The 24,899-nt window shown below is 38.2% G+C and overlaps 1 protein-coding gene across 2 annotated transcripts in view; it reads left to right on the plus strand.

Moving 5' to 3' along the window:
• Positions 1-485: 485 nt before the first annotated feature.
• Positions 486-24,899, plus strand: part of LOC118214884 (collagen alpha-2(I) chain-like) — a 33,426-nt gene continuing 9,012 nt past the window's right edge. The window contains exons 1-35 of one of the 2 annotated variants that reach the window (XM_035395171.1): positions 486-681; positions 3,838-3,845; positions 5,142-5,150; positions 6,064-6,099; positions 6,671-6,754; positions 7,692-7,745; positions 8,076-8,120; positions 8,312-8,365; positions 8,494-8,547; positions 9,916-9,969; positions 10,630-10,683; positions 11,339-11,392; positions 12,244-12,288; positions 12,416-12,514; positions 12,888-12,941; positions 14,266-14,364; positions 14,458-14,502; positions 15,061-15,159; positions 16,066-16,119; positions 16,704-16,811; positions 17,075-17,128; positions 17,549-17,647; positions 18,077-18,130; positions 18,263-18,361; positions 18,708-18,761; positions 19,003-19,056; positions 19,632-19,685; positions 19,855-19,908; positions 20,727-20,771; positions 21,972-22,070; positions 22,594-22,701; positions 22,886-22,939; positions 23,048-23,101; positions 23,945-23,998; positions 24,647-24,700. In XM_035395171.1, the coding sequence (XP_035251062.1) occupies positions 612-681; positions 3,838-3,845; positions 5,142-5,150; positions 6,064-6,099; positions 6,671-6,754; positions 7,692-7,745; positions 8,076-8,120; positions 8,312-8,365; positions 8,494-8,547; positions 9,916-9,969; positions 10,630-10,683; positions 11,339-11,392; positions 12,244-12,288; positions 12,416-12,514; positions 12,888-12,941; positions 14,266-14,364; positions 14,458-14,502; positions 15,061-15,159; positions 16,066-16,119; positions 16,704-16,811; positions 17,075-17,128; positions 17,549-17,647; positions 18,077-18,130; positions 18,263-18,361; positions 18,708-18,761; positions 19,003-19,056; positions 19,632-19,685; positions 19,855-19,908; positions 20,727-20,771; positions 21,972-22,070; positions 22,594-22,701; positions 22,886-22,939; positions 23,048-23,101; positions 23,945-23,998; positions 24,647-24,700 (2,169 nt within the window). In that variant the 5' untranslated portion in view covers positions 486-611. The remainder of the gene's footprint in view (positions 682-3,837; positions 3,846-5,141; positions 5,151-6,063; positions 6,100-6,670; positions 6,755-7,691; positions 7,746-8,075; positions 8,121-8,311; positions 8,366-8,493; positions 8,548-9,915; positions 9,970-10,629; positions 10,684-11,338; positions 11,393-12,243; positions 12,289-12,415; positions 12,515-12,887; positions 12,942-14,265; positions 14,365-14,457; positions 14,503-15,060; positions 15,160-16,065; positions 16,120-16,703; positions 16,812-17,074; positions 17,129-17,548; positions 17,648-18,076; positions 18,131-18,262; positions 18,362-18,707; positions 18,762-19,002; positions 19,057-19,631; positions 19,686-19,854; positions 19,909-20,726; positions 20,772-21,971; positions 22,071-22,593; positions 22,702-22,885; positions 22,940-23,047; positions 23,102-23,944; positions 23,999-24,646; positions 24,701-24,899) is intronic. The other variant, XM_035395178.1, reaches the window with a different exon arrangement.

Below are 24,899 nucleotides of genomic sequence, written 5' to 3' on the forward strand. Positions count from 1 at the left end.
TCCTTCCACAAACTTTATCAATTCTAAAATGTCTTATTTCTAAATGTCGATACGGAATTGCCTTATTTCGGAACATCAGGCGGCACCCACGACTCACAGTCGAATGGCACCTGTTGGTCCGCGAAACGCTTGTATGGAAAACGGTATGTCGTGGCACCTGGACAGCTCCTGTGTTCTCAACGGTCGAACCCCAATGTGCCAACTCTTAGGGCGAACCCGAAAAGGTCTAAAGAGAGAAAAAAAGTCCGTTTCTCCTTTTTTAAGCTCCACATTGTCCACGTCCTCACAAGAATGGGTCCAATTAGACGGCTGCACTCGTCATCACCGAGTTAGCAGAGCCAATATTTCTGGAGGAGGCTGGCGGTACAGTAGGGACCACATCATAAGAGCGGGGTTTAGAACGGATCCACTCCCATTGGTTGATGATCTGTTTTTTTGACACGCAGTCAAAGGAACCTCCTGCCGTATAAATAGAGCGGATGATTTTAGCATCCCGGCAGCCAGTTTCTGTTAAGTTTGGAGTTACTCTGCTCACCAAGACTGCATGCGTACTTTTAGTAACTAAATCAAGGCACCGCATCACAAGGAGTCTGCATGTCTGACCTGTAGACATGCTCAGCTTTGTGGATACTCGGATTGTGTTGCTGCTCGCAGTAACTTCATACCTTGCAACATGTCAATGTAAGTTTTAATTATATATGTATTTTTAAAGCGAAGGATTTAAGGTTTTTCTTGTTCTAAACGAGAATTCGTTAGGAGTTGAATTTTTGGACACACTTGAAAAATCTCATGGACGGCGTCACCTGCTTCAGAGTGATTTCCCGCTGGCCGTGTAAAACAAACGGATTAACCTCATCTGATGGAATCTTCAGTTGATCTAAGGATACAATTACGCCTTGACGAATTGATTTCTGTGAAATTAGGGAGAATTAAAGGTAGAATGTATTTTTGGAGAGAGAAAAAACGTTCCCATATGGCTAAATAAACAGGTTTCATTTGATGGTCAAGATTGATCAAATAATATAGAGGAAATATAAGAGAACGTTTAATGAGTTAAATAGATGGTCTGAAGTGCCTTAGGAAGGTCTATTTTAGGGAGGTGGAAAACTGCCACCTGCAGGTCATTTTCGCAGATGTTAAACTAGGCAGATGCCATTCCTCTTTTTCAAGATTTCACTATATTAGGCATTTTGACAGCCTGGTAGCACAATTTCTAACTACTTAAAATGTATTCACTGATTTTTAACAGTCACATTTACCATATAACTACATAAGTATTCTAATTGTAGGAACGATTACCTACAATATCGATAGGCAGTGCTTGCCGTTTCTAAATGACTATTTATTTGATAACCGCATTTTAGCAGGTGGGCTGTTTAAAGTCTGCGGGCGCCATCTAGTGGTTCTTTAAAGACAGGATATCAATGTTTCCGATTCAACTTTCACGAGGTTTTCCGAGTAATTGTGGCATTTGCTGCGGTTAGGTAGACGATTGATTTAGCGTTGTATTTAGACCAATGATACAACGGTTTAAGTTTATTAACATCTTTAATACGTATAAAAATACTGTTAGCTTAATTTTGTTCATATCTGGCATATATATATATATATATATATATATATATATATATATATATATATATATATATATATATATATACATACATACACACACGCACGCACACACACACACACACACACACACAGGTAGATTGTGTAGTTGCAAATGCAGATATGAACATTCACACAGATAGTTTGACACGCATGCCAACTCACCCATGGCCATATCACAGACGCTTGCGCCAATATGGACAGTATATATTATATAATATATACGAATTAAGATTTCAGATGAGCATACATATACTTGCACACCAACCACACACATGCATGCAAAATGCAAAAATACACACAAACTAACGTACAAACTCAAAATGTGGTGGGTCGTGGTGTTCATAACTACCAGCTATGAATACTTTAAAAATACTTTAAACGGCCAGGATATGCCGCCACTGAGAAGGCATAATTTACTCTTACAACCCACACGGTAGTTAGACCATTATCCACTGTAATTAAAATGGAAAGCCAAATAGGAATGAACAATCTTAGAATGTTCACTGGAGAAGCAAAATGGTGTGGGGGAGTGGTTCCTAACCCTGTTCCTGGAGATCTACCATCCTGTATGTTTTCATTTCAACACTGATTTGGCACACCTGATTCTGCATATTAGCAGCTCAGTGAGATCTCTAGTTGAAATCCTTCAGGACGGTCGATCGCCACAAACACTGTTGGGATACGCTGGTGTAGAGCATCCTGAATGTGTCAAAAAAGTTTACTGTTGAGTTTAGATTTGTTTGTATTGTTTGTTTAGGTTGTATTATGGTTTGTCAAGCAGCAGATTCAGTGCAGTCAGTTATATCAATAATAGTATAAAATAGGAATTTTCAGCATATTACAGTATATATAATTAATTGATTTGCATGCCGATTTGTCATAGTCCTATTTCATTGCTGCAGCATCCTCTCTCTATCTGGGTGAGCACAGGCATTCACCTTCATCTGAAGTGCATAATGCCACCACTGACTTTATTCACTCTGCTGTCCCCCAGCTGAGCTGTATGGTCAGTGTGTCAGTGCTGTACACCTAACATGCAGCAGGCACATGCAGGCTCCAAACTGACCAGAGGAGTCGATTCACTTGGTATTTCATTACCTAACTTTTACTGCCGCTGCAAGGTGCACCTGGTTAATTCACCTGCGCTTGAGTGTAGTGTATTGCAGTGAGGGGCAGGTCCAGTCTGGACTGTAGCAGTGCTCACTGTGGACATATTGGCCATTGCATTGCCCAGTGAGAGAGGGCGTATCCTCCGACGCTCAGTAGGGGCATTCCTTCTGTCCATCAGGCACCTGCAATCTGCACAGTACTCAGTAGCAGTGGCTGCAGTGACCTAGATAAGAATTCGCAGACCGACCTACTGCACTGTGGAGGTACAGGTTTTCACCTGTCCAAATTGATGTGGAAAATGTAGTGTTGTCATGAGATTAGTAGTGTTTGGGGAAAACTTTAATTGTTTATATTAAACTGAAATATTAACCATATTATTAATTGTTATTATTACACTTTGCATTAATTGGACAGTTTACGAATGTAATTGCTTTGTATTTTAGCATTACACGGTAATGTTTTAATTCAAGCAATTCAATTCAGAGGTGGAAATTCCAGGAGTCAGAATATAAAAGTCCTGTCATGTGTTTCTTCCGCCAATGACCTCAGCCAGCTGATTTCACTAATTAGTTCCACCTCCTGGCTGAAGAATTGTGCTAATTAATAAATCTAAATGATTGGAACAAAATACTAGGGAGGACTTTTACTTTCTGAACCTGGATTTTCCACCTCTGACTACATTATAGTTATGCAATGCTTACATATTGTGGTTTGTAATGTACAGGTGTTATTGTTTCTTCTGAGGTGTTTTCACAAGATGTAGCTACTTTGTAACAATGTTCTAGCAATGTAATTACAATGATAAAAAGTGGCACCATTGCCATAAAAACTCAAGAAGCTTTAAATTGCTTTCGGACAACTACTGGACCAATGACAGAGGTAGAATGTCATTGTAATTATGAACGGTCATGTCATTTTGCTTGTAAGGTGCTGTTATTATTGTCTACATGTCTGTCCAATAGACTATAAGCAGTAGGCATCAATATCTCAGTGTCAGCCACTGTACACTAAATTAATTTCAGATGTTTTGTTTCACGATATTACTTTTATGAATTGTGACCAAGCATTCCCTTTTCTCTTTTCTCCTTTTCTCCTCTATATGTATTTTCACAGTTGAAACGGTTTGTACACTTCTATTAAATTATATATCCTTTACTTCAATCTTTTGACATCAGTATATAGTCAAATTCTTCCTCTTTCTGACTGTAACAATCTCAATAATGGCAGCAGTATTTAAGATTTATGCTTTAAAATGCATCTATGATGTCATTCACCTTCCATTTCCTGGTATTATAATGATATGCATTACCCCAGTGGGCAACTGAGCACTCATAGCCTGCATGCCAGCTACTCATGAGTGGTCTTCCTTTGATTCCTCTGTGCTGGTTGGGTGGTGGTGCATAGGGAGGAACAGGTGGCTGAGCCATATGTTTCAGAGGAAAGCCGTGGGACTGCACTGAGGTCCGATAACCACATGTCCCATGCAATGGGGTTTCCCTGTGAATGTGGTAGGGGTGAAAATAGGACATTCCAAATTTGAGTGGGAATTGGACTGCCCCATGTTAGGTGCCAAATTATTTAGAAAAAAAATAAGGACATGAATTATGTCAGCTAGATGTATTGTCAATGAAATGACACTCCACCCTTATCCACTACCTCCAAGGGGCAGGACTTTATGAACTTCCCCATGAATGTGGTTGAGTGACAATTGGACATTCCAAATTAGGGTGGGAATTGGACCTACACTGCCTCATATGGGGTGCCAAATTATTTATTTAAAAAAATAATAATAATGATATGAATTCTGTTGGCTAGATTTAATGTCAGTCAAGCAACACCCCACCCTAATCTGCTACCGCCAAGGGGAAGGGCTGCATGAACTAAGAAAATTCTTAGAAAGAGACAGATCTTGGAAAATGTAAAACTAGACAGGGTACTGGGCAAGAAGATTGTTTCACTCATGGGAATTTTAGTAAGCATTATGGAAATTCTGAGGTCAGTTTTTTAAATTTCTTTGTCTTATAATTGAGATTGTTACAGATTTGTCGCATGAATATCATTATTTTCTTGGACAGTTAAAAAGAAAAGTCTGAGACCACTTTCTCGATAACTTAGTTGATGTCAAGCTTGCGTCATTTATATTGCCAATTTCTGTCCAGCCTTTTGCTTGATTAAGTTTCTGTAAATTACTATGTAGTATTATAGTATAATATAATGACAATAATATATAGTATATTATTGCAGTTATTTCTGTGCATGACTATGCATGTGTGCTCTTTATTACGTCATCTTATATCTGTGCTCATGTGCCTGCAAGCAAGAACATAAATCTGTATGATAACGATGACTTGCATATTTACATTTATAAACAAAATACAAAGTGATACATGATTGATTTTTTCTTTTTACAATACCAGGGGCCAAAGGTGAGCAGAAATGTTTAATTTCAAATTAAGCATTCAAAGTTTCCTCACACTATTGAATAGATTTTTGAATACTATTCAGTCATTAATATTTGCCCACTGGTAATCAGCTTTACTATAAGTGATTTAAGAAGCTTTATTACAGCGTTTATTTCATAAACTGTGCATGCGACCTGGCAGATTGATGTGTCATTCCTAAAACACTTAATGATTATGACCACAATAAAGCTGCTTGCTTGATGATGCTGATGCTGATGATGATTGGTTGATGAAGATCATCGTTACGCAGGAAAATGTCCAGTGTTAATTCAACTCTAACAGAGTACATATGGTCAGTAGGGACCGAATGTATGCTGTACTAGTTAATTTAACACTGAAAATTTTACTGTTTGTTATCATTGTCATCATCACCATCACCACTAAAGGATTATACTTCTGTTTATTGTGTTAAATATTAAGAATTCTTAGTTTATATGCATTGTCAAGTACTTAAATAATCTAAAATGTGGGCTTACATTCATATAAAATATTTTGCTAGTTGTAAAACAATATAACAACATAATACAGCATAATCAGTTTTTAAATAATATTTGTGCACAGACTGGTTGCATAAGTGTTGCACCTGCCATACCAATTAATTCAGATAATGATATTACTGTACTGTGGCTAAATTATTGAACACATTACTTATACTCAATAGTTACACATTTTTACCACTGTTTTTTTAGAAATGAGAAGGTAAAATTTGATGCAGTTACGAAAAACATAAAAGAACACAAGTACAGAAAATTCACTGGTAATGACTGACTGCATGGAATCTGTAATATGAATGTTAGTAGTATGAACACTGCATAATGACACTGCCTGTGTGTTGTTGTTTTGTTTTTATCCAATTTTGTATAATTGTGCTTTGCAGGGTCTATCAGGAGACAAAGGACCCAGAGGTGACAGGGTAAATAAAAAAACTTTTATCACTGTTCATCAAGAAGTGTCCCTAACATAAGTTTTTTTTTAAATTAAAATAAAATGTCCTGATCTGATTGGTAAATTAAATAGGGCAAGGTTTAACAGTTTACCCAATCATGCTGAATACAAATATCTTATGGAAGCCTATATTTAAATACAAATTTGAACTTGAGGACAAGGTTTTATTTCCATTTCTAATAGTTTATTTTCTGTTTATAATTCATGCTGGTTACTAAGTCATTTTCATTATCATTTGTATTGTCTTCCTGTAGTAGAAGTAAGTGCAATTAAAATATTTTGCAATTAATAAAAAATTTATATTTATATTTATAATTAAATAATAAATAACAATAAATGTTTTTTGTGTTTACTTTCTAGATATACATTATTTCTACAGAACAATAATGAATTATTTAACAATAGACAAACTATCACAATTCATCAAAATGAACGTGTTAACAATCATGTATACATATAACAAGCCGTACCTCACTCATTCTAAAAAGCTTCTCATAACTTTCTTGACTGGCATCTACCCCTGTCCTCTCTGTTTTTAGGGTCCTCAGGGACCAAACGGCAAAGATGGCATGCCTGGACTTCCTGGCCCCCCTGGGCCTCCTGGACCCCCTGGACTTGGTGGAGTAAGTTGAAACCTCCTCTCTCAGACCATCCCTACCACTGTCACAGTCTGGTGATGACCTGACCAGAGGTTTAATTACCCTGGAGAGTGCATAGTGAAATGTCCAGTGTTTCAGAAGCTCTGATGTGGTACGTGGGACTCGTATCAACCCCATTAAAGGTTAATTAAGACTGGACATGTAATTGTGCATACTGGACTGTCAGTACTGCAACTGCTCTGTTCCCTCGTGGCATGGGAGCATCTATCACCAAAGAACTAAAATGTTATAGATGTTATTTGTTCATTAACCAACCGTATAAAGAGGGAGGGCGTCCTTTTTTTTTTTTTACATCAAACGGTTGACCAATTAGTTAACAGCATACCTGATTTTCTTCACTATTTAGCATCCACTGCTACTGATATCATTCAAAGTATGCATTCTGTCCTTCATTAACTCAGTGTGTACTGAGTTAATGTGGCTGTTTCACTGATATTCAAAAAGCCATATGAGCTTTCCACCTGTTTAGTCCACCCCATTACAAACTTGTCTCATTTTTTCCAGGAACATTTCATTGTTCCTTTTAAAATGGTGGTTCATTTAAAAATTATAATGACCTGAGGTTTCTGGAAGGTTAGCAGGGTAAAACCAGTGAATTGTAATATATTCATATTCAGGATTTATGGTACATTGCACAGCTTTATTTGCTCAGGTGTACCTGCAAAGCATACAGTTTATATTGCAAGCTGTGATGTAACTGCAAGTGAATTGTTGTAGTCTGTTTATATAGTTGAGGTTTGAGGTTTATCTCAAGCGTTTTGATGAGTAGGCCAAGAGCACTCCACCCAGAATTTTGATTTTGAGTCCTGTCTCCTAAACCCCAACTACAGATCCTGTCTTTATACTATATATGTACATGTGTGTACTGGACTATTTATTTACATATTCTTATTTCCTGTAGAACTTCGCTGCTCAGTATGGTGCAAAAGGCCCAGACCCAGGCCCTGGCCCCATGGTAAGAATATTCTGGAAATCTGCTTTGTCTTTGTCTGAAGTAGGAATAGCCACATTGATTTAAAAAAACTATTTAATAATGTAACTTGACAAAGGAAACAACTGCTGAGTATCATTTTGGTGTGGATCAATAATATTTGAATAATATTTGATATTTTACATTTACATTTTATGAATACTATTTTACTTTCTTCAATATGAGTTGATTGAGCATTACATTTGTTTTTTTTTCTCACAAAAAGGAATTTGTGTGGGAGGTCTTAAGTATTATCATTAATTCATTTATGAATCAATTTCATGTGCATATTCATTCATTCGTTTTCATTATCAGGGCATGATGGGACCCAGAGGCCCACCTGGACCTCCTGGAAGCCATGTAAGTATAAAAATCAGTTTGCTACCATAATTTTAAAAAACGTGATTTTCAAATTTGCATCCTGAAATTGTTTACTGTGTGAGTATCAATTTCATTCGATTCAAAAATGACCAGACGGCCATCAAACAGCCTTAATGTTCCATGGTGCAGCTCTCTCCACGCCAGTTTCCTCACTTTGTCTTTGTGAACAGGGCCCTCAAGGATTCCCAGGACATGCTGGTGAGCCTGGTGAACCTGGACAAACTGTAAGTGCACCATCGCGGTACCTCAAGCTTTCACAGATGTCATCTCCTTGTCATCTCCATCTCCCCTTCACCCAGCAGAGTCATCTCCTTGACTATTGATCGTTTGTACTTTTGTATCCCCGAAAAAGGGCCAGCTTGGTGCTCGTGGACCCCCTGGACCCCCAGGAAAAACTGGCGAAGATGTAAGTCATTGTTATTTTCTCAAAGAAATAACCATTTACTGTGCACAGAAAGTGTGCACTTTGGACACACAAAAAGGAGAGGACGCCACAGAGTGACATCATAAAAGACTGGATTGGTAAAAGATAATGGCTTGTCACAGCCACAAGGGTACTGCTTTTGCTTCTATCATCCAGGGAAATTGCTGGTGCAGGACAGTTTTCCTGCACCAGCAGGGATGCCAAACTTATTCTGCCTGAAACTGTGCAGTTTAGGGGACTCTAGTGAAGGCATGTGTTCTGTTAACAGTGATGTATCTATGGTTCAGATCAAATTCTGACTTTTATGTACGGCATCACATGATCGGCCATAACATAGTTTACATAAGGTATCCTCATCCCAATTAAAAGTCAGTGACTCCTCTGGTTGATTGTGTGACTGTGATCAGCCAGCTGCATCCAGGAGAGTCACAACATACAGTAGAGCAGCTGGAGAATGGCAAAGTATAACCATTTAGTTGCATTCAATTTGGAGGATGCCCACTAGTGTGCACCCTCCATTGACAGAAGTTAATAGAATGGGCTTACAATTATGATGTGGCATATAACTTTCAACAGCTGTAGTTTAGATTATGAAACCAAAAAATTCACTGCCTTTAAAAATAGTAATTAGGAAATTTGTGTAAAATTAGTGACTCATTAATTAGTGAAACCTGAATGAAGTGTTTGTGCCTTACAATTAGCCCTTAGTTGTGTTCCAATAGTTGTGAGATTTAGTCATTTGAAACAATGCTTTCCATTGATATAATATTTGCTTTCTTTTAAACACTCATGAAAAACTATGGCCTGAATTTTAACTTTGACTCATAATTAAATGCAATTAATGTGCAGTTTACAAATAGAATTTGGCAAGTTTAGCAATAGCCATAGTGAATCTAGAAATTGTTTGCTATGAAAAAACTAACGCTTTAATAAGTTAACATTAAGAGAAAAGTGTTGTGTGAATCCAGGCTTCACAGTTTTGCTGGGAAGTCAATACAGTGGTGGACAACTCACTTGTAGGATTCTTGTAAGCTAAAGGCCCTTTAATGGCAATTAATCTGATATAATAGTTTACGCTATTGACATTATTTTGATTGTGCCTGTTATCTTTAGGACTGAACTACACAAGCAAGAAAAAGGGAAATTCAAATTAGGTCATGGAGATTACATGAATAAGAAACTTACCATTTGATATTATTTTTGTCAAATATGTCAAATAAATGTACACTGACAAGTTACCTACTCACAACAATGAGAATCACATGAGTAAATGTTGCATTGTTTAAACAAAGATAGGCAAATGAATACAGAGCTATAATGTATATGTAAATAATGATATTATCCTTTCAGGGTAACAATGGCAGACCAGGCAAGGCAGGAGACAGAGGTGCACCTGGAGTGCAGGTAAGTGGGAGCTGCTGGAGTCCTGCTGTGAGCTGGAGTTTATATCAGAAATGCAAGTACTGTACCTTACATGAGCATGCTCCCTGGCTATTACGCATTCCATTATTTAAATAATCCATCTTATATTTTCTTACAATAGTGAATATGTTTTGCATCCAGGAGCACAATTTAATTGTGCTAACTAGCGCTTCAATAAATTATTAAGTTTACAGCTTGATCACTGTTCCATATGCCTTCATTTTATGCACCTAAAATGATTTAATGGCACTTTTCATTAGCCTTAATTTCAGGAACGCTTTCACACACCTTATAAGAGTTTGGAAAGTTAACTTTTTCAGTAATGAGATATTTATACAAATGAGTGAGAAAAATGAAATTCAAGTGTTCCTCAGATGAGTACTATAAAATGATGTTTATCATTCTTCTGAGTGTGTACTGTGTTTATATATTATTTAGTGTGTACATGCACTTGCATATCTAAGCATGAGCTGGCATTCCAATTTCAGTAACACAAGGCATGGTGGTTTTATCTCCCTATACAATGCTTTTTTTAGCCATAGAGTAAATTTGTGTCTAGAAATGGCAAATGTTTTCAAATGAGGTACTGTTTTATGCATTTAATATGAGGTTTATTCAGCTCCTTCTGTCTGTTTACCTCAGGGTGCTCGTGGTTTCCCTGGAACCCCAGGCCTTCCGGGCATGAAGGGACACAGAGTGAGTCTCTAACTCTTTGTAAGGCTAAAGTTCTTCACAGGAAGGGTATAGCACTGCTGTTGGTTACTCTGGCTATTTAACCTGACTAAGCTGAAATTCATTTGGTTCCTGAAATGCTCTACCACTGCAGCTTCATCTTGTGGATGAACAAAGTAGCTACAATAATCAAACTTATGGAAACAGGATGGCTCAGTTTAATCTAAATGTTAAACTAAAGCAAATCATTTTACTCATACAGTATAAACAGTTTTTGCAGCTGTGCTGCATATTTGGATAATACAGTAATTGTAGACTCACCACGACACATTAATATAAGCATCATAATAGTGTTACATAAATTAATAACATTAAGGTTACATTGTATTTTGTAAAGCATTCATAGTCATAACATAACAGATAACAACTAAACTTATTCTGATGTCAACACAAAACAGGGTACTTTAATGTGGCATGCCATATAAAACTTTCAAAATCTTTGATAATATTTTTTATCTGTAATGACATTGAGATTTTGCTTATTGAGTGTCTACAAGGGAGAAGTGATGATTTAAAAATTAGAATTCACATACTTTTATGGATTATTTCATTACCAGAGCACTGGTCTATAAGACTACAAGGAAGATTAAAAATAACTTACAGACTTCTATCATCTCAGGGCTACACTGGTCTGGATGGACGCAAAGGGGAGCCTGGATCAGCTGGTGCCAAGGTAAGGAGACACAGATTCCATTTTAATAAACTATACATTTATACCAATAGTATTTCTTTATCAAAGCAATTCAGGTTAAGTACCTTGCAATGGCAGTGCCCCAGTTGACAATCAAAGGTACCACCTTCACAAGCCCAGTTCTCTAACCATTATGGCACGCTGCCACACAGTGTACACTACACTACACATTGCATGCAATATGTTTGCCACTATATACCAAGTTAAGCTGTATTTTTTCCACTTAGAAGCCAGAAACCACAAGGACTCAGTAAAATGTTTGATTTGCATTCATCTTATGGAATACAAGTAAAAAAACCAAATGCTTAGGAGGGTAAATGTTTTCTGTTTTTACAGCATTAGTCATACTTAAACATGCGATATTAAACAAAACATTGGACATCAAACAAAACAAGATGGAAAATAAAATAGTGATTTTTCTTGAATCAAATAAATTATGACGGTACACTGAATTTTAACCGATTTAACCGATTTTAATCAGTTCGAACTGCTGACAATAAATGCCATTGTGAAAATTATTATGTCATTAAGCGAAAAAAAGAAAAGACCCAGCAGAGTGATTTGCTCAGTAGTTAGAATGAGTTATATGTAAATTAAAGCAATACAATGGAGCCAGCGAAAGTAATTGAGCAGGGAAGCAGCACTTCAGGGCTGAGGAGCAGAGAAGGTAGGTGGGGATGCTGTACATACAGTAAGCTACAGACAAATCAGAAGCAAAATTAGTCAAAATGTTAATCTACACAGGACCCACTAAAAAAACAAGCACAGAAACTACTTGTCATTATTATTTAATCATCTTGTAGAAACAATTGTCTATTTCTTCTTCTCCGTAGGGTGAGACTGGCGCACGTGGTGCCAATGGATCCCCCGGTCTGGCTGTAAGTGTCACCGATGACTAACGCGGTTCAGTCTGTGTGATCAGTGTGAGCGCTGAAGAGGGCGGAGCACCCTGGCCCGTGTTCGCGTGGCGGTAAAACACGCTGTTCGGCTCTTTTTCTCCCTCAGGGCGCACGCGGTCTCCCCGGTGAGAGAGGCCGCGCTGGAGGAGCCGGCCCCGCTGGCGCGAGAGGGAACGATGGAAACACTGGCCCCGCCGGCCCTGCCGTGAGTACTGGTCTTTGGGAAAATGGTCCGTAAGGGCTGTACAACGCTGCTGTTTGTAGTGGCAAAAGCGAGGATATATGGGGTGGATAACCTGATCTTGGCCTAGTGTCTGGGTTCAGTGTCTATGTGACTATGTGCAAAAAATGCACATAGTCACAGTGCTTTCCGCAATAACAAAAAATAAAATGGACATATTTTAATAACCTAAGGCATATTATAAATTCCAGGACACAAGGGACTCTATTCAACCTTTTTAAATAAGCCTTAATTTAATTTGTGTCTTGTGACTTAATTTTAGGTTGAAAGAATACAAAGGATCTTTCAAATCTAAATGTATTGTTTTGTTGTTTGTTTTTTTGGTGTTGCCCTTCAGGGTCCACTGGGAGCAGCTGGTCCTCCAGGTTTCCCAGGAGCCCCTGGTCCTAAGGTATGCATTTCATCATGCCATCACAATCAACATGACATTTAGTTTTTGTAACTATAATGATACATGATACAATACAAGCATGATTAAAAAATCCTGATACACTACATGATAATACTACTAGCTTGCTCCCACATATACTTGACATTGTTAATTGGATCCTATAATTTGCCATTACAGTCATAACTATATCATCTTTACAGTCAAAATATTCTTTGCTGACAGTGAACTGTGATTAGCTTGTGTAAAAAAAATTAAAACCTCTTTGGTGGAACATTGCATTTTGCAGCTTAAGAACATTGTTCAACTTGATTATGAATTGCCTCTGTTCCTATGAACATATATTTTTAAAATGAGAACTGGTAACTATGAAACTAGAAACATAACTTCCTTATGAAGCCTGAGACTCATGTGCTCAGGGAAAGAAATGATAAGACTTCCTGTGAAAGTACAACACTTAAGAGAAGAGCTTCAAAGCAGCGACAAATCAACTGGACTCAAAATGGTTCATCCGTTAGACAACCGAGATCTATTGAAAATGTGACTAGTTTCCCTCAAATGGGATATCAGCATACTAGTACAGCATTTCCCTCTTCAAGTCTCTACCTGTTGAAACCCCTCATTCATATATTCAGGCTCCAATAATAACATTTAATACGGTAGCTGAAACTCTCTTCTGTTTAATTGTCAGACATAATTGGAGCTTCAGTTTCAATTTATAAGTAGATTAGCTAATACATGGACCACGTATTTTGGAGTTAAGCAATTGTGTATCCCAGGTGACAATGTGCACATCTCACAAGTCTCATTGAGCAGGGAGTGCACTTAAAAAAGCAGTCCTCAAGCCAGAATCTGGCTCTTAAATGTCCTTCAGAACTGCATTAGGGAGAAGTCTTGCCATTTGTGCCAGTTAGTTTTGCATCTCATAACAATTGACTTGGCGATTCAATCATCCATGGTAATGGCAAATCATACTGATGCTAGGTACAGGAAACTAAACAAGGATCCTCCCCATGAATTCACTGCTGCTCGTCTGAAGTATTTCCTACTATATAAATCAATCCTGTGTTGCAAGTCAGAAATAAAGCCTCTTAAAAATAAAATTTGAACTGTCTGAATCAGTATTCAATAGATCATTACTGTCCTCAAAGAGCAATTTGTGTGCAGCATTAGAAATCTACATACATTTAACGACCATGTAGAACATAGATTTTACAGAACGGTTAACATTACAAGGACAGGAAAGAGCCTGAAATTTAGACATGTATAAAGGAGTAGCTGTGTTTTGTATTTGTGATTCCAATCGTTATATCTTTTTTCTTTTCAGGGAGAGGTTGGTGCTGTTGGTGCCTCCGGCGTACAGGGTGCTCAGGGTGCAAGAGGCGAACCTGGGACCAACGGCGCTGTTGGTCCAGCTGGCCCTGCCGTACGTACTTACCTGCACTAGCATCACTGCCGAACCTTCTTTGGTCACAGTAAGTGGTCACAGTGACTTACCACTCTTCCCTTACCATTTTAGGGCAACCCTGGTAACAATGGTCTGGCTGGTGCCAAAGGTGCTTCTGTAAGTATCCACTCATATTGCACTGATCTACTTACATTGTATTTAGTTTTTATCAGTTATTTTATAGGACTTTATGTGCAAATTTCATATTAAATCAGCAGGTAGGTGTCCATTTCAGACTAAAATTTTTAAAAGAAAGAAAATACAAAGGATCTATAGTATGATTCACTACACTACACTGGGCCAAACTAACCATATCTACCATTTTTCTTTCAATAAACTAAGCCGTTGTAGTGTTATCATCAAAGAATTATGATCTGTTTTTTTTTTTTTTTTTTACTAAATTTTGTGCTATACTACAAAATTATATACTTCTCAATATTGGCCACAATAAATATGAAAATGAAAACTCTTCATAGTTTTTTAACTATGAAGTTCAATTTCTAGTAATAGTTGATCGGATCAGATTAAAGCAACATTTGAATGCTACTATGATATTATATTGTAATTGTGAATCTTTAAAAGCATCTCGAAGCATGCAGGATGTCAGCAGGAAAAAGGTGAAATACCTCTATGTGTGGAGCTTTGAGAAGAGGGCCTATTTGTTATTATTTCTAGGGTACCCCTGGTATTGCTGGTGCCCCTGGTTTACCAGGACCAAGAGGTGGACCCGGAGCACAGGGATTATCTGGACCCGCTGGACAAAGAGGTCTGAGTGTAAGTATGCGCAGACTTCAGAGCATCACATAGTTTACTTCGTTTTTCTTTGACACATTATTAAGATCTTCCATACTTGCATTTGCCAGTATTTTAATATTTTTATGATATCATATATTGTCATCAGACGTCTATCCAGAATAATCAACGACAATGACATTTTTCCTACTGTTACATTAAAATTAGCATTACTCTATGAACAGAAGTTATATAGGATACACTTCTTGTACTCAGCTTAAATCATTCTCTCCTCTCATGGGATTTGAAACTTAACAGCTAGTTAAGCATCCAGGGCACTTCTGTCTGTTTCCATTCTTACAGTCTAAACTAGTAAACTAAACTGGAATAACTGCATGTTTCAGAATCTGAACCCGTGTGATGCATATAGTAGGATCAATAATGAGTTATTCATTTCCTTTTTGCTACAAACCTGGTTTATAGCAAAAAGGAAATGTAAAAAATAAAAAAATGCCCAATATTAAGCATGTCTATACAAATGGAATTTGTAGCAATTGATCTTTGAACCAGGACAAGTGTAAAGTAGTTTTGATAAACTACTGTAATGAACAAGACTTTGCTATTTAGCACTGCTGTACTGCAGTTAACTGCAGGATAGCTATGTTAGCTGGCTCATAACAAAGACCGAGCAATATCTTTTTACTCAGAAAATGTACAACCAAGTTTAATTTGAGACTTGTATGAATTGCATTACAGTATGACTGCGTACGTGCAGCATGCCCTGCATACAGACAGGTCATTAGTGTGATTTTAAATTTAATCATTCAATTAACTGAGATTTCAAGGGAGTACTGACTTTATATTCAATGAGCGCCCTGTCATCATCTTCTTAGGATGAAAATACTCAATCTAAACCTTTCATTAATCTTTTTTATAATGTACTTGTAGGGTGATCCTGGTCTATCTGGTGCCAAGGGAGATGCCGGTGTAAAGGGAGAGCCTGTAAGTATTCTAGGTCTCTGCAGTCATCCTCATAAGGCAATCAAGGCCTCATAAGGAAAATGTATTGAATATCAAAATTGAAATTGAATATTTACTTTTTTGATTGTCCAGAGTGACATATAATTACCTCCATTGCTCAAGGGTGTAATTTTCCTTCTAGAAGTTGAACCTGTATCATGGTGGTTCTATTTATCTATGCACAAGGTTGTATTAAGGAGTATCTAGCCAAGCTGCATATACCGTAAATAAAATGCATTTAGAATTATGAGGTTGGCAAATGTTTATTTGTGAATAATATTTTTTAAATATGATGAATTTATGTTTTTAATTAAGGGTGGCATTGTTGTGCAATGAATAGCACTGCCGCTATTCACTGCGCAAGATACCAAGTTTGAATCCCCCCCCCCCCCCCCCCCCCCAGTGTATTATCTTAATAGTTAAGGACCATACAGCAAGCACAGAACTAGTTCTACTGTGTTTTAGTAAGTCTATGAGCAAAACAGATGGTGTAAAGGTTTTACTGATAACAAGGTGTTTGTCTCTCTCTCTGCCATCAGCTGTACTAAAATCTGATTCCCATGCAGGGTTCTGCTGGTCCCCAAGGTCCCATTGGCCCCGCCGGTGAGGAAGGCAAACGTGGTCCAACTGGAGAAGTGGGCCTAACAGGTCTCATTGGCAACCGTGGAGAGCGAGTAAGTTCTTTGATTTCTTTGACTTTTTCTGGAGTTTTTATACCTGTTATCCTAAGAAACACTTGCTGCAAAAAACCTTTTTGAACCATTTGGCTATGGTTTTTGACCCTGTCAAGCACCACCACCCTCCCCCCTGAAAAAAAGATGGTTTTTGACCCTTTGACAGTATTACACGTAGAAAGGTGAAATCATTTTCTGTGTGTCTGCTGTTTATTATCAGAGGTAATCAGAGATTAATAACTTTCTTTTATTTCTCAAAACAGGGTGTTCCTGGAGCTCGTGGTCTTCCTGGAGTCGAGGGCAGAGCTGGTCCCATGGTAAGTGTGTGAACAAAATGGCCTGTCATTTTCTATACACACGGATAATGTTAAATCAGTTAGCATTTCAGAACCTACATCATTACATTAAAGAGTCAAGGGCAATGAAATTAATGCTAATTTCTCAAGCATTAGTGATGGGAGAATGAGGCTTCCTGACAACAAAATTAGGCATAGCTACCATTGGCTATCAGTAACTCACTGATTTGAACCAATCTTTTTTTTGCTGTAGAGACAGCTCCACACATATCGGGGATAATGAAATCTCGTTCTCCCATTAATACCAATCCCCTACTATCCTCATGGAAATTTCTGCTCCTTCTTTTCCGATTTTTGTCACATCTCTTTGTTTGCCTTAAATCATTGCATTGTTGGTATAGACACTAAGATCTGAAAGATTTTCCTCTCTTTCTCCTATAGGGCATGCCTGGTGCCCGCGGTGCCTCCGGTGCCGCTGGCCCTCGGGGCCCCCCTGGGGATGCAGGCCGCGCTGGTGAGCCTGGTGCTGCAGGTGCCAGAGTAAGTACCTGCCCTATGCCACCAGAGGGCGTACATGTGTCCTGTCCCAGATCCACATGCACATGCTGAATGTGTAAGTGACACACATGTATGCCCAGGGTTTTTCTAAACCAGGAAACAAATTCTCATTGCTCTGACACTGTACGAGGGCACCTTCATGTTCATCTAGGTAAAAATGCTGACAATTAGCAATTACAATGATAGGCAGTTTAACTTTAAAAAAGTGTAAGCTTAGCACAGGCCCCTAACCAGCATTTGGATGAGTGTGTTAAAGGCTTCTAGAAAAACCCCTGTATACCCACTGAATCTGTTTTGAAATTTTGTGATTTTATGAAGCAGTTTCATGTAAAATTCATGATTTAGCTTCATTTGTTATTGTTATTTTTATTTTTATTGTTATTGATAAGATATTGTGTTGTGTTAACTCAGGGTCTTCCAGGCAGTCCTGGAAGCGGTGGTCCCCATGGAAAGGAAGGCCCAACTGTGAGTATGCATTTCCTTTACCTAAGACCATTTCAGTCAAACGTGAATCAGCATTTATTTTTCATAAGCCATATTGTTCATTATTTTGCCATGTACCTCCTTCTGATTTGTGGTATCACTTATCTTGTCCAGGGTGCTCCTGGAGCTGATGGTCGCACTGGACCTGCTGGCCCAACTGGGCCCAGAGGACAGGCTGGTACCATTGGTTTCCCTGGTCCCAAGGGCCCTGCCGTAAGTAGAACTGTGTTCTGTAGAAAAGTGCTGCTTGTGATAGAATAGAACTGAATTTTCTATTTACAACACACCTTAACATCAGCGACAGACATAAAATACATAAAACAAGTTGTTACCATAAACCATATACCATTAATTGCAATAATATGTATATTATTTAAAAGTGAAAATTTCAGCAGTATACAGTTATCCCTGTAAAATGTTTGTCAACATCCTGAAATATACATATATTTTGAAACAAAATATATATTTTTGTAATAGATACTGTATTTTACTGAGTATCATTCCATTTCATAAGTATAGTATAATTTGTAAATTCTAACTGTCATTGTTTGTCTCACAGGGTGCACCTGGAAAGCCTGGTGACAAAGGTGCAACTGGACCAGCTGGCTTGAGAGTAAGCATCTCATCAGCATGAAATGTTCTGCTTTCAGATGGGGGATAATTCCACAGCAACTATTCAGTGCAATATTACTCTGCACATGTACCTGTTTAAGGCCTCTTAAATGGCCACTAGAGAGATTTCCTATTATTGACGCAGCATTTTACATTTATTCAGTGCTGATTAAAAGGGGCTTTCATCAGCCACAAATATGAAAAGTGTATTGATTGAAATTCAATTGTTTTTAATTGATTAGGGTGCCCCTGGACCTGATGGTAATAACGGGCCTGCTGGAGCAATTGGAGCTGTTGTAAGTGTTGACTCCAGAACAACTACGCACATTAAAGAAATAATAATTAAGCAATTCACTGACATAAACAATAAAACTGTCTTTTGTGCCTCCTGTTGTAATGTAAATCCTCAAATTGCTCATTTGCTCAAAATGTAACGGCAAAATACAGAAGCCCAAGATCCTAACAGAACAAACTGAGTAATGTTATTGTAATGGTGCGTTGCTCTAATGCAGTATTCCAAGATGTATTTAGAACGTATTTAGTTTAATAAATCCATATATATCCCAGTATTAGTGCTGTTTCCATTAGATTTATTTATTTATGTTTATATATTTTCACATAAAAGTCATATTGATTACACCAAAAGTAGACAAACATATTGCCATTACCTTGTGTAAACCTATTTAGCAATATTGTGATATTATGATAAATCAACACATTCCTCATGCCTGCTATTTGGCAGTAAGGGCGGTTCTTAAATATGCTTTGTTATTTGTCACTTAAGTATTTATCAAAATGCTACAGAGCAAAGGTAAAAGGAGAAGCTGTGGCAAACTGGTTGCTTGAAATACATCTTGTTATCCCTATGCAGGGTAACGCAGGACCAAGAGGAGAAACAGGACCTTCTGGTGCTCCTGGTTTCCAGGTAAGAGATCATATTCAGGAACAACATGTCATCTTAAAAATACATTCCCTTAAAATATGGTAGATATATGTCATGCTTTGAGTGTCTGAGTAAATGTCAGTGATTGAGTCACTGAGTGTTTTGGTTTGAAGGAATGACTGAGTGAATGTGTAATAAACTCTCTCTCTAGGGTCTCCCTGGCCCAGCTGGTGGTGTTGGTGAGGCTGGAAGACCTGGCAACAGGGTGAGTGTCCTCTGAATTTGTCCCACTGCTGCTAAACCCCACTAAGGCCCGTTATTATAAGTATGTACATGCCCTGTGACACTCAGTGATCAGAATCAGCTGAACCTAAATTAAAGTGGTTAAATCACTCCAGTTCCCGTCAGTGACACAACAGCAGGGATAATGTACCACATACATGATGGCGACCAAATGAATCATGAGCGAATATCCATCAGGGCGATTTGATATCAGATTGGAAATCAGAGGTTTACTAGCTAGCAACTGGGTCTAAAATAGTTTAAGATGGGCAGTTATCCATTTCAGTCAGAGCATGAACTTGTATGCGTGTATGCTTTGTAAACTAAAATGTTGAATGTCCAGAATTCTGATGATAAAATATAGTCATGAAAATGGGACCGACTTTACAGTACAATAAAATATTACATCAAATGCCTGATCTAGTTGGCAACTTATCTGGCTGTTTGCACATGCACTAATCTTGAAGTTCCCATGAATACTGTCAACAAGCTCATGGCTCAGGCTCAACATCACTATAGCTAATCAGCTCACAGTGGCAATGGAATGGGGGAGCCAGAGACCAACAGAGATAGCCTAGAGATAGAGATAGAGTCCCTTAAACTAGTGATAGACAGTGAGGCTTATTGAAACCTTTAATGTATGGTGCTACCCTGCGCTCTCTAATTGCACTAATAATGATGGATATCTTTCGTCCATTATCTCTACCTCTGCTATGCTTTGTGATGGTTAATCCTTTTTCCTAAATCTTTTCTAGAGGGAAAAGAGCCTTTGATTTTTACATCTGTCTGATTTCTCTTTAGGGTATCTCTGGAGAGATGGGACCTCATGGCCCTGCTGGGGCAAAGGTAATCCTGTCGTTCTCACTCATTAGTATGTTTTCTGTGCCCTCACTGTTTGTGTGAATCTTTTTTTTTTATGATAAAATATTGTTTTTTATAAAATACTATTGAAGCTTATGTACATTACAGTACAACTGCTTCTGTGCACAGAAAGGCATCCAAATAGGGTTTTATCTGTCTTTGCGGGCATATCATAGCACACTAATAAATACTGTCCATTATGTGATAATTATTGAATATTGCTTAGCACGATTAATTATTACTAGTGTTGCACTAGTACTAGCATCATAGCAGTCATATGACACTGTTGGTATTAGTGTTAGTATATCGTTGTTTTTTTTAGCATTTATTATTTATATACAGAAAATAATATATGAATGATAAATGCTAATAATGCTAATAATAGTCTATAACTACTAACACTAATACCAACATATACTACTAGATTCTTCGATTTGAATGTTATTCCTTTAATTCCTGTAATATGAAGGGATTTATTTCTTGTTGTACTATATATACTGTAAACTTTACTGTAAATTTTGGTGGCCCTAAATGAGAGTGAGCAGGGTAACCAGGGAGTTGGGGGGGGAGGTGGCGGAACATGATCCAGGTTGTGGGGTATGGGAGCGTAAGGATCGGAGAGCCAGCGCAAGAACAATAGCATCCAAAAATGCTATTTACACCCTTTGAATATCGAACAAATAAAATTTCATTTTTAAAAAATTAAAAAAACATTTTTAAATTGAATTGTGTGGACCATGAACAGTTGTGGCCCTGAAGAACCACACAGAGCCTTTACACCAGCAGTGCTGTCTTGCTTGTGAAAGTAATACACAACATTATTTTATTGTATAAATTAATTCCGCTGTCCTTAATATGTGTAAGTAGCTTAGACTGGAAACACATGCATGTATTTCCATATAAAACACCCTTATCACAGCTTACATTTTATTTTGCATTATGATCAATTTGTACAGCTGGATATTTACTGAAGTAATTCAGAAATATTTTATGTAAGACAGTACCGCATGTAAGCAGTACCGCACCAGAGAGAGAAACCTGATAACTTCAGCCCACAAGCCCTTATGTCTACCACTTATGCCATACTAGCACCCATGAATGTCATGAATGGTCATGAATGTATAGTATATAGGCCAGAGGCCCAATGAGTGACTGTCTTCTCCCCCTCTCTTACTCTCTGCCCAGGGCGAGCGTGGTAACCCTGGGCCTGCTGGAGCAACTGGCTCTCAGGGCCCCATTGGAACTCGTGGCGCCACTGGACCCCCTGGAGCTGATGGAGGACCAGTAAGCACTCACCTTGAATGTCATTATGAAAATCCAGACTGAGTCACATACATTGTGAACTTGGTCCACTTGATGTTTAACGCATGGAACCCCATTCATTCTGTGCCTGTCACTAATCTTGCCATGCAAAGCATGCTTTATTGCAGACCTAATCAAGCCTTATAGTTACATTTTTTTAAATTTCATCGCATAGCAGCTCAATACTATTTATTCACACAATTTTTTAATAAATTGTTTCATGTATTTGTTTGCCGGTGTTTTATGATATGATAGCGTAAGAGATAAATATATAATAATATGCATAAATATATAATATATAAAATTTAAGACACTCTGAACAAGGGTGCCTTAAGAAAATGTACCACCCTCGAACTGAACCTGGATACTAAGCTCTGCTCTGGAAGCCGAGTGCCACCCTGCTTATGATGTGGTACTGCAGTTAGTGAATGCAAGGCTGCCTGGGTGGATGGATGGATGGATGGATGTTTGGCCAGGTGACTGACTGTGTTCATCTGACCTTCAGGGTGAGCCCGGTCTTGCCGGACTCGCTGGTAATGCTGGACCCCACGGACCCTCCGGAATGCCCGGTGAGCGTGGTGCAGCCGGCACCCCTGGATCTAAAGGCGAGAAGGTGATCAATCTTCGTTCAGTGCCAGTCAATATTCTAGTGGTTGTAAACCAGAGCATTGCAATCAGTGAAATAAGATGGCAACATTAAGGCTTACTACTACAGAATAAGACTATTTTATGGCTTAGTTACCACAGAATAAGTCTAAAGATATTTAAAGCTAAAAGTCTTTGTTTTTGGCCATTAGGGAGAGGTTGGACACAGAGGACCAGAGGGTAACGTTGGCAGAGATGGCGGTCGTGTAAGTACTCTTCTTGTGTAACAACATTCTTGTATGTTAACTGATGTGTCCCCTTATTTAAAGAAAATATATTCAAGCTGAACAAAAGTCCTACCCTTTCTCTCTCAGGGTGCTCCTGGACCCAGCGGACCCCCTGGACCTTCTGGTGCTAATGGTGAAAAGGTACATTTTACCTGGGAATCTTGTGCTGAGGAATAAGTGTTGTTAGAAAAAAAAAATGCCATGACAATGGATATTTATGCCTGATTCAACAACTCTTACATATTCATTTTCTCTCAGTTAATGAGTCAGAGAATCCTACAAGAAAAACTCATTTCATCTTTAGAAAATGTTTCTGTAGTATGCGGATCGGCTATAGCCAATAGATCATGAGGCAAATGAGATCCCATAATGTATCATAAGACAAATGAGATCCCGCCAGCTGGAAAGCCATAAAACATCTAAAGTAAAAAATCTATGTATATATATATATATATATATATATATATATATATATATATATATATATATATATATGTATGTAGTATATATGAAATTTGACTTAAGCCAATGTGCAGTTTGAATCTGTCACAAAACTACGGAACTAGCTCATAGAATGTAGCTATCCAGACAGGTTAGCTCCAGCTGTTATCTGTTCTGCAATAACTGATAATTACTAATCCGTGATGTAGTAAATCTCTTTTCTTTCAGTTAAATGATATTTCATCTCAGAACTGGTCACAGTTTAAATGGGGAAGCAGTGTGCATATATCGTATAGGCTCTATCATTAAAGTTAAGTTACAATATGGTTTTCACCTCAAATTTTCATTTGTTATTTAAGATGCAGCTTAGCACATGTGCTCAACAGCCGTCAATGATTACTTATTAGTTAGGAGAAAAAGCACACTTAGTCACCTAATTAGTTAACATCAATGTCAGTGAGGTCAGTTGAAGTCAGTGGGTTGTGTGGTTGTGGTCTCTGCGCTTGATCAGTGTAATGTATTTGGAGTTCTTCTGTGTTTTAGGGTGAGGGTGGTTCTTCTGGCCCAGCTGGACCTCCTGGTGTTCGTGGTGCACCTGTAAGTATTTCAACAAGGTCACCTGTACCTCTGCAAAACCTCTGTGAAGCAACTTGCCCCACAGTTTCACCATTGCCATGCAGTGACTAAGGGCCATAGGACAATCCAAATTGGCCGTAGCATCAGCCAGAGAGGGTGGGTTTCAGTTAGCAGGACTGTTGCTGGTCAGTCCGACAACTGTAGACTGGCTGCGCCAATGCAGCTCACCTGCTCATTACGTGGTGGACAGAAAAGTGAAAAGAAGCACCAGCTGGCAGCATGTATTTTGAAGGACACTCATCCATGCTCTTATGGATTTATTGAGGATGTTGCAGCATTTGGACAGGCTTTTGGATGAGCCTACAAATATCGGGATTTGGTTATCCATAGAGAAAGAAAAAAGGTAAATAAATAAAGAGGACAAGTGCAAGAACAGGCTATTCATTCTAGATTAGCTATTCATTTTGAGGTTCATCTAGAGTGGCTAACACTGTATGCAGTTTGGTCTTGAAGTCTCGACATCAAATACAAATAGGGCTGTTCCATGCATTATGAATTATGTGTTTGGTGTTAGTGTGAAATGTACTAGTTCCTTACATATTTTATATTCCTGAACATGCTCATGCTGATTTGGACTGGATTAGAATATCTTTGGTTTCTCTGTTCTAGGGAGAGCGTGGTGAACGTGGTCCTGCAGGATCTGCTGGCTTTGCTGGTCCCCCCGTGAGTACTCACGCACAAGCTACAATCAACAGAACATACAGACTGCAACATAAAGATCTGATATACTTAAGCTTCTCACTTATAAATATTGTGGACTGTGTGTTCACTATTTGGAGGGATAAATGTCCCAGGCCAGGCTATGTTGCCTTCTTAATTGGACATATTCCCAACAAGAAACTACTGTAAGATCCCTCCCGTG

Source organism: Anguilla anguilla, chromosome 1, assembly GCF_013347855.1.
Source record: "Anguilla anguilla isolate fAngAng1 chromosome 1, fAngAng1.pri, whole genome shotgun sequence".
Classification (NCBI taxonomy): Eukaryota; Metazoa; Chordata; class Actinopteri; order Anguilliformes; family Anguillidae; genus Anguilla; species Anguilla anguilla.